This window comes from Siphateles boraxobius, unplaced genomic scaffold (assembly GCF_051911475.1).
Source record: "Siphateles boraxobius isolate OS27281-9 unplaced genomic scaffold, OSU_SipBor_1 295, whole genome shotgun sequence".
Lineage (NCBI taxonomy): Eukaryota > Metazoa > Chordata > Actinopteri > Cypriniformes > Leuciscidae > Siphateles > Siphateles boraxobius.
In genome coordinates this window covers 252,501-262,670 of record NW_027508914.1, presented here as the reverse complement: position 1 = coordinate 262,670, position 10,170 = coordinate 252,501, and the positions used below count along the sequence as shown (strand labels likewise).

Here is a 10,170-nt window from a genome sequence, read left to right as displayed (position 1 = left end):
AGATAGATATGTAAGATAGATAGATAGATAGGTAAGATAGATAGATAGGTAAGATAGATAGGTAAGATAGATAGATAGATAGATAGATAGATAGGTAAGATAGATAGGTAAGATAGATAGATAGGTAAGATAGATAGGTAAGATAGATAGATAGGTAAGACAGATAGGTAAGATAGATAGATAGGTAAGATAGATATGTAAGATAGATAGATAGATAGGTAAGATAGATAGATAGGTAAGATAGACAGATAGATAGGTAAGATAGATAGATAGATAGGTAAGATAGATAGATAGATAGATAGGTAAGATAGATAGGTAGATAGATAGATAGATAGATAGATAGATAGGTAAGATAGATAGATAGATAGATAGATAGATAGATAGATAGATAGATGGATAGATAGATAGATAGATAGATAGATAGGTAAGATAGATAGATAGGTAAGATAGATATGTAAGATAGATAGATAGATAGGTAAGATAGATAGATAGGTAAGATAGATAGGTAAGATAGATAGATAGATAGATAGATAGATAGGTAAGATAGATAGGTAAGATAGATAGATAGGTAAGATAGATAGGTAAGATAGATAGATAGGTAAGACAGATAGGTAAGATAGATAGATAGGTAAGATAGATATGTAAGATAGATAGATAGATAGGTAAGATAGATAGATAGGTAAGATAGATAGATAGATAGGTAAGATAGATAGATAGATAGGTAAGATAGATAGATAGATAGATAGATAGGTAAGATAGATAGATAGGTAAGATAGATATGTAAGATAGATAGATAGATAGGTAAGATAGATATATATATATAGGTAAGATAGATAGATAGATAGGTAAGATAGATAGATAGATAGATAGATAGATAGGTAAGATAGATAGGTAGATAGATAGATAGATAGATAGATAGATAGATAGATAGATAGATAGATAGGTAAGATAGATAGATAGATAGATAGGTAAGATAGATAGATAGGTAAGATAGATATGTAAGATAGGTAAGATAGATAGATAGATAGATAGATAGATAGATAGATAGATAGATAGATAGATAGATAGATAGATAGATAGATAGATAGATAGGTAAGATAGATAGATAGGTAAGATAGATAGGTAAGATAGATAGATAGATAGGTAAGATAGATAGATAGATAGGTAAGATAGATATATAGATAGGTAAGATAGATAGATAAATAGGTAAGATAGATAGATAGGTAAGATAAATAGATAGATAGATAGATAGATAGATAAGTAAGATAGATAGATAGAATTTGGCATTCAAGTGTAAAAAAGATTAAAAAATGTTTTCCTTTTGTTTAAAAGCAGAGGCTCTGTTCTTTCTCTTAAAATATTCCATATTCAGATATTCATTCAACAAAATATTCTGAGGACCATGAAAGTTTTGTGAAAATGATCAAAATGCTATAAAAAAAAATGCTGGCAGGTAAAGAGTTAAACAACATTTTGATTGTTTGTTTGTTTTTACCTACGTTAATTCAGATGTATTACACAGTTTATTTATTTATTTATTTATGTGTTTGTTAGTTAGTTAGTTGCAAGACCGTTTATAATGAAATAGTGACGGCTATAAATAAAGACAAAAACAAGAAACTAACTAACCAAATGAACATGGAGACCAGTTACACAACCTAACATTCATTCCTTTATCCACTCATATAAAAATTGTACCCTAAAATGTGTCAATTTGTACTTTTTTTTGCACTTTATTCCTGTGAGTTTTCTTTTCCCCTTTTCATTCTGTTTTCAAGCTTTAAAGTTTCATTCCTCATCCCGACCTGTCATAACAGCCACGCGAGACGACATTATCTCGCTAACCTTGTAGCTCAAACACGCCGCGTCTGCTCCTTCCTGAGTGACAGCAAATATGTGTGAAAGAAGTTGTGTCTCCTGAAGACTATTTCCCTGACAGTGATGCAGCACGCGGCGTCGGGCAGGTCTTCACCCGGGTCCTTTAGAAGATGACCTCTGACAAACACATACATCAAGGTCCGACCTCGCGTCCCACAGCGCAGAAAGTTACAGGACAGACATTCTGTCATTCAGAACGTCAGTAATGGGCCATTTAATGTGTCATCTGCTATTGTTGCATTTTTCATGTTTTCACAAACACAAATAACATGTCATGCAAGTGACTGACAAGTGGCGAAACAATTCTCATGTGCATGTGGCGAGAAAACTAAAGTTTATGAGATATATGACAACGTGTCAGGCCTGCAATAGCTGAAGGGTGCCATCATCCCTGAGGTAAACTTTCTCAAACTTTGCCTTTTTACTTTCCTCCGGAGGAGATGTCGAGCTAAACTCTCTGAAGTGCTGCTTTTGGAGAAGTTTTAGAGTTTCTCCGCACAGGAGATGAGGAAGATTTACTCGCATGCTTTTAGAAAAAAAAGTGTCAATGCGTTACATTTGTGCAAACCAAAACTAGGAAAGAATGAGAAGTGAAAAACAGAGACAAGGTGAAAGACAATTCTGGGATCAGAGTTTGTTTATATATATATATATATATATATATATATATATATATATATATATATATATATATATATATGTATATAATCATGATTAATCGCATCCAAAATAAAAATGTGTTTATATAATATATGTGGGTGTACTGTGTATATATATATATATTAGTGCAACATGTTAGTATATAGTATTAGTTATAATAAAATAAATTATTATTCTATTGACCACTAACCCCCCCCCCCCCCACCCCCCCCCCCCCCCCCCACCCTTAATTTCCCATCCTGTCTACTATCCCAACTAAGAATTCAAATTACAAGAAAAAAGGCCAAAAAACGATAGAAGTCTTTGAAAGTGCAATCGACCATCAGGCGCATCTGCCACTGTAACTCTGATGAGGAGAACGAGACGTCAATGACTGACACATTATCACACTGCAATGAGAAACACATGAAGAAGACAAAGTTAAAACGAGTAGATGAGAGAAAACAAGAAGTGGAAGAAAAGCAGGGGATGAGGAGGAGAAAGATCAGGGTTTGCGTCAGGTACTAAAGAGCTTATTGTTCAAGACTGAGTAGTCGATTGTGAAATGACAAGCATGACGGTGAAAGGATTGGTCTGTCGATTCCAATTGTGTGGCAGGACTAGAAATGGAGCTGAGTTTGAGAAAAATCAGGACTGACTTGAAAGAGTCATGCTGGATGAGACAGAGGCTTGAAAATGATATTAACCCCCATTTACAAAACCACAGGAGCATGCTGGGACTGGCTGGGCTGAGCCTGTGTGTGTCCGGGTGTTGATTCATCGGTGTATTTAAACCGTATATTTCCAGTGGAAACAGGTGGGAATGGAAACAGAAGGTCAAGACATATTTAAACAGTGTGTGTGTGTGTGTGTGTGTGTGCATACTGTACATAGTCTTGCAGAACAAAAATATGACTATGACCATAAAGACTGTCCCACATTGCAGTTATTTTGACCAAGAACCATCCACATAAGGGGCTTTCACACAAGAGGAACATTTTCATTGTTCATATATCTAGGCGGAAAAACTCACTTTTTTGTGTGTTCGCACCAAATGAACGGGACCGATTTTAGCTATAGGAACGCCTAAATTAGACTTCATAGTAGTGTCTAACCATAGACTGTGTGAAAAAATATGGTCGCAGTGTCCATGATGTCACCCATAGTGTTTCTGAGGAGCATTTTTGAAGCCCAAAGTGGGCGGAGCCGGCCGTCGCCATCTTGGCAGGGCGTCACCGCGCGTCACTCCCAGATAACCGAAAATGTGCAGCGAGGCGGATTAGCTGACGTGATGCTAACAGACAGCAGACACACGCTAGTAGTGACAGCAGCGCAATCCACCTGTCACTCAACTGGCCACGCCCTTAATTATACAGAACTTTAAGGCTTAATATAATTTAAACGGATGAGTTAAAAAAAATCCACCACCCTCACAGGTGTCATGAAGAGCAAAATTAGCTATATGGACCAAACCCCTGTATAGCCCCTATATAACATTATTTTCTGCTGTACAATTGGGTATATTAACATGGGATATGGGATTGACTCTCTTTTGTAGCCTGTCTCTAGTGGCCAGTCGATGAATTGCAGTGTATGTCACTTCCGTGTTGGATTCAAGAGAGAGACGGGAAGGTTGCTGCTTGTGTCTAACCCAGCACATTAGAAACTACCAATGATGTAAGTTTAAGTTGTTTGGCTGAACGCATGCCATGCAAAAGACTGGCATAGGCCATTTATAAAAGGCAATGCAAACACACAGATTACATATACTTACTCCACGAACATGGAAAACAGTGATAGATGGACCGAAGTCCAGGCACTTCTCAGTGGTGCCCCTAGGCACTGCCCGGCTGATGCCCTGTAGTGGATTCACACATACATGAGCGTTGCGAGGCAGTTTCACGCAAAACCGCACAGCACACTCCCAGAATCTGTGTGGTGTATTTGCACTAGCCTATCGCGGAGCAGAGCGAGCGTTTTCAGTTCATATAGAGGTTTAGCTTCACGCTCACCCGCGAGTTTAAAGCTCAACTTCCATTGAAACACGTGCTCTGCTCCGTGCCACTGGACACACTAGTGTAATATGGGCGTTGAAATGAAACACGCGTGCTCATGCAGTAGTGTGAATCTGGCGGTAGTCCAGATTGCGCGTCCACCAAAAAAAACAAAAAAACGTATAAAATAATGAAAATAATAAACTTTCAACAAAATATTCAGGGAATTTTGAACATAATGATGAAAGGGTATATTATAGGCCTAGGCTAGAAATATGCTTGAGAATGAATCGCTTGTTTTAAAAGAGAAAAACATATTTGCGTGGTGCCGCTGGGCACTTCCCTGATTGCCCATATGGTTAATCCGCTAATGTTCGGAGTTCCTACAGGTGGTGCAAATACAACCAGGAAAATTACTCAGGGGAAAATGAGTTCTTGGGAACCGCCCTGGGGCCTCATTTATAACCGTTGCGTACGCACAAAACAGGCCCTGAAAGAGGCGTACGCCACTTACGACGCATAAGTTGTGATTTATAAAAACAAACTTGACGGGAAAATGTGCGAACCTGCACGCAAACTCTGACCCAAGCGTACGAACATTTTGGAGATGGAGCAGTTTGGCGACACGATGGTGAGCTGGAGTTAAATGTCTTTTTGGTTACTTTTAGACAGAAAATCTAAAGAAAATTATACATATACAGAAAGATATATAAATATAATTTCACAAACCAAGCCTATCACATGAAGCAAACACCCATCCCTTCTTATTTAATGTTCGCGCCAGCGAGCGCGTTTGGCTGTTTAGTGGAACTGACGCATAGCATAACGCATCTAAAACCGTAAATCTTCATTATAAGTCCTACTCATAAATGCAGTTCATGATCACAATAACAGTTTAAATAAATAAAACAATGATTTAAACTTTGTTTTACTTCTGTTGTAAAGATTTAGATTAAATATGCCATTCTGATTAATGGAGTTAAACACTTAAATTACATGAAATCATAACTGAGAAGTTACAACATTTTTTATATTCAATAAAAAGAAATATTTGTTGTGGATGCAATGCTTTCGAACACTTTTCCTCTGGCATCCTGTGTTTTAATGTTTTAACTACAGAGATAATTGTTATCACGATAATAGCAGATTGTCTGAGAAAATCGTTTCGTGCAAATAATGCACAACAAGGTCTATCTGTTTCCATTAAAAGCATAAATCAATTAAAAATACTCTTTGGGCAGTGGAAAAGATTAAGAAAAACTTTCTCCGAAATGTATTCTATACTACTTGATTTATTTATTCAAAAACAAGGCAAGGATAGGCTACTAGTTTGTATTAATGTAACTAATGTGACAGCACAGCCGCATTTCATATTTTCCTAATGTCTTGTACCGTTAAACATGTTATCACGTGGATATATAATCATATGCAAATGATATGCAGATGAGGATATGCATAGTAAAACTAGGCGTTGTAAGCTCCATATATGGTTGTTTCGGGGAGGAGACGCATGTGCGCACAATCTTCCACTAACTGGGATTTATAAAGTGAATTCTGCGCAGGTTCTGGCGTACGCACGGTTTTATAAGTCTGAATATTTTTTTGCGTACGCCATTTTTAGCTTTCTGGCGCACGTACACTTTTAGTTAGGATCCTACGCACAGTTTTATAAATGAGGCCCCTGGTGTCTAGTTCCTATAACTGTGTTCCTATAACTACACGGTGTGAAAGCCCCTTTAGACAGGAAAAGATCTTCGAATGACATGCAAATTGACCTATTTCCTTTTAATGACATTCCGGATATACTTTATGTGGAAACCAGAAATTACAGGTAAGCAAGGACATCTGGACTGATGAAAACAATTACGTCTTGAATCCAGAATAATTCTTAAAGTCAGCCGATCGGATTGGAGTAGTTCGGTTCGAGAAAGCTCTGGCTATTTTTGTGTGCAAGGATACACCAGGGGCGTCTGTGGCTAAGACTAAAATGAGTGTTTTTATCAGCTTACCCATCAATCTCCCCATCATGTGTCGTGGGGTGTGCTGGTCATCCAGGCTCTCTCCGGGATACAGCGACTGAGAGATCCGCCTCTCATGTTCATCTCGTGGAGAGTTCAGAGACACACTCGGGCTACTCGGAGACTCCTGGAGAGAAAGAGGGAAAATATATATATATACATCAAAATATACTGGCTTTGTCATCTTTCAGATGCTTTATTTCTCTTCTCCCTTTAGGAAATAGTTGTTCTTGCTATAGGCACAATTGTCAGAAAGTCAGATGCAAGCCTAATGTAAACAAAACGTCAAAGTAAATTGAATAAAACAGTTTTTCTTGTGCAATTGTCACAAAATTGTCAAATGCAAGCCTAGAATGTAAACAAAACAAACAAAACAACAAAACAAAAAATAATTTAAAAAAATTGAATATAAAACAGTTTTTCTTGCTTTAAGCACAATTGTCACACAATTTTCAAATGCAGGCCTAAAATGTAAAGAGAACAAAAACACAATTGTCACATGTTGTCAGATGCATGCCTCAAACAATACGAACAAAACAAAATTCAAAACAAAGCTAAAACTTTTTCTTCTTTTTTCTTGATTGAAGTGCAATTGTCCCAAAATGTTGCCCGATGCTCATCTAAAACAATGCAAACAAACAAAACACAACAAATCTCAAAACAAAACAAAACTTAAAACAACAAAAAATACTTGTATGAAACAATGCAAAAAAAAAAAAAAAAACGCAAATCAATAAAACGCAACGCAAAACACAAAGTCAGATGCATGACTTTTGTGAGCAAAACAAAACTGCAAAAGTCAAATAAAGTAATGATCTGAAGCCAGACATCAGTAGTCCAGCACATCTCAGCTTGTCACCGTCTCCAGCACGGATAGAGCTGTTACTCTCAGGTCCTGTATGAGCTATCATGTTCGTATAGTGTTATACACGTTCCCCATGGGACCGCATTGATCGGGAGAAGGTTTCACTTCCTCCCACAGGAACTTGTCCTGAATGAGGCTGTGTGGAGAAGGAGGGTCGGCAGGAACTGTTTCCCATGATTCTCAGCACCTGCGCTCCTGTCTACTAGGAAGATCCACATGTCAGTGTTTTTAGACACAGCTCTCGGGATCTGGAGACAAACCTCAAGGGAACCATGGGAAGGCTTTTTATGAATCCATCATTAGATTCCCAACAGAATGTACCCTACGTCCTGCATCTCTTTCTGTAGGCCTGTGCTTATTTATTTATTTATTTATTTATAAACACAAAGGGATCTGACAGTTGTTAGCACTACGATAGCAGTGGATTTCCACTCTCAATCTACCAAGATAAATAGTGTTTTGCATTGGTGATCTGTAAGCAAAACAGATAGTTAAACTGTTTTCAAATTCTGAAGAAACTATATGTGTTTCTTAACCTGGGAAAATGTTATGCTAGTTATCAATGCTATGCTAATGTCATTACAACAGGATCCAGGGATGACAGTTTTGCACTTTCAGTTCCATCGTCCTGATGTCAATGGATTTTTTAATAGGTTTTCGAATTAATTACTGAAATAAGGTCTGTGTTGAACACAAGCTCAAGATATTTTCACATTTTATTTCACAACATAAAACACATCAATAATACCCCATAATGTTTTTTTCCCCAAAGCTTTTACTGGTCTTGAAAAAGGCAGTTGCTAAATGAAACTACAGCGGTTGTTTTGTATTAGACATCATTAAAGAAAAACTAATCTACACACAGCCTCATTGTGTTATCATCAAGCTCTTAAAACTATTCAACAACATTTCAGGAGAATGCTTTTATATAATGACAGAAAAGGTTGTCAGAAGCTTGGTGATGGTGACACTGGAGTCATGTGACCGAGGTGTAGTTGGTTTATAGCCCACGTTTGGCTTTTTTCTTCTGGTCATTGTATTTAGACTTAAAAAAAAAAAAAAAGTTATGTTAACTTACAAACACTACCATGATGAAAAAAACGTGTGAGAATCAGAAACTTTTGTAGGTCACAGAGCTTATTTTCTGCAATGATCCTAAACCATTGGTGATGATAACTTCCAGGTCAGCCTACACTAGGGATGGGCATGATTAATCGACGATCGATTATTGATCATTAAGAATTTCGTCGATCACGTTAATTTGTTATCGATTATCATTAAACTAATGCTGCTGCGTTGCGTAGTGTGAGTGGAAAGTGAACGTGTTCCCCGGGCTGGTTGGTCAAGTTAGCGCGGAGGTACCTGTGCATCCCGGCAACGTCAGTCCCCTCAGAGCGGGTGTTTTCAGCGGCTGGACTGAAGCCTTGTTAACACTCGACGCGTCCGCTCGAGCGCGAAGGTGAGCGCGGCAAAAATGACGTCATTGCGGTATTCGGTGTTTCACAGGCGAGCACGTCGAGTATAAACGCCTCGTCTGTTTGGGGAGGTGCGCGCGCAGTCTGTGGAGACTCGCGCTGCAGAGCCAGGCGAAGGTGTAAACGAGGCTTGACGGTCAGGTTGCGGTCGCGTCTGACCCCAGATCATGTCATCAACATGCTTATCTTTCTCACCAAAATCAGTAGACTGGTGTAGAAGTTGTATGTGAGTTACTAGTTATTTTTTATGAGGCTTTGTTAAGTAGCCTAGCCGAATTGATTGTTACAGTATGTAGGCTAATTAATCTCTCTCACCCTCTTTCTCGACTCCGTTCTTGGATAGTTTTGAGTTACATTTTGACAAAACCTGTCAGATCTAAGTATTATTATGTTTTTGGTTAAGTTATTGTTTAACATGATTTTTTTTATTATTTATTATTTTGGAACAAACGAGGGTCTCTGTTTAAGAACGCCAACTCGCAGCTGCAGGTTCCGTTGCTTCCGAGCACCGCAGCGCATATATCTTCAAGTTTAGCCTAACCGAACGTCCAGTTTTACTGCCACAAGTTGATCATCTTGTAATAAAGACCTAATCGAGGAAAAACGCGCTGTATTTTTGTATTTTCATTGCATTTTTAATTTATAAAAATAAATAATGAATTTGAATATAAAAATATGAATGATTAATCGATAGTCGATCGTTAATTCTCCCAACGATCGACTACGAAAATTTAATCGAATGCCCATCCCTAGCCTACACACACACACACACACACACACACACACACACACACACAGACTTCCTCACTGCAGCTTTAGTGTGTGGGAAGGCGTTTTTTCTATTTTTGTCCACGTCAAGTCTCCTATGATATTCTGGATTGTAGTTAGCACTCATGTCCCCGTTTCATTGCAGGTCTATTAGATGTTTCACATGGTTTATAGTCCATGATTAGCAGGTTCAGGTGTGTTTACTTGTGGAGTCGTTGGTAAAACCTGATAATGCCATGCTCTGATTGGCTAAAGCTGGGGAAGGAGAGATCGGTAAGCAGTATTTACTGAGATGCTTTCTATGTGAGTTTACTGTTCACGGTGGACAGGAATGAGACTGATGTCTTCTGAGCATCTCGATTCATCAAACACAAGCAAGACTGGACTGCAGGATGACCATTACACAGGACACCTCTCGCTCAGCCCGTTCAGGACGTTTGTGGGAAAACAACAGCTGTTTATTATCGATGAGACGTTTAATGAAGTCTGGAGCTGCTGACTTGATAAAACAGCACGTTTACTGACGAACACAA

At 38.1% G+C, this 10,170-nt stretch overlaps 1 protein-coding gene across 1 annotated transcript in view; it reads right to left on the bottom strand.

Annotated features, from left to right (window-relative positions):
- Positions 1 to 6,520: 6,520 nt before the first annotated feature.
- The window catches only part of LOC143754089 (partitioning defective 3 homolog), a gene marked incomplete at its 3' end in the record, with an annotated part of 255,804 nt that continues 252,154 nt past the window's right edge, over positions 6,521 to 10,170 (bottom strand). Inside the window, exon 14 of the mRNA XM_077247004.1 lies at positions 6,521 to 6,656. Within this exon, the coding sequence (XP_077103119.1) occupies positions 6,521 to 6,656 (136 nt within the window). The remainder of the gene's footprint in view (positions 6,657 to 10,170) is intronic.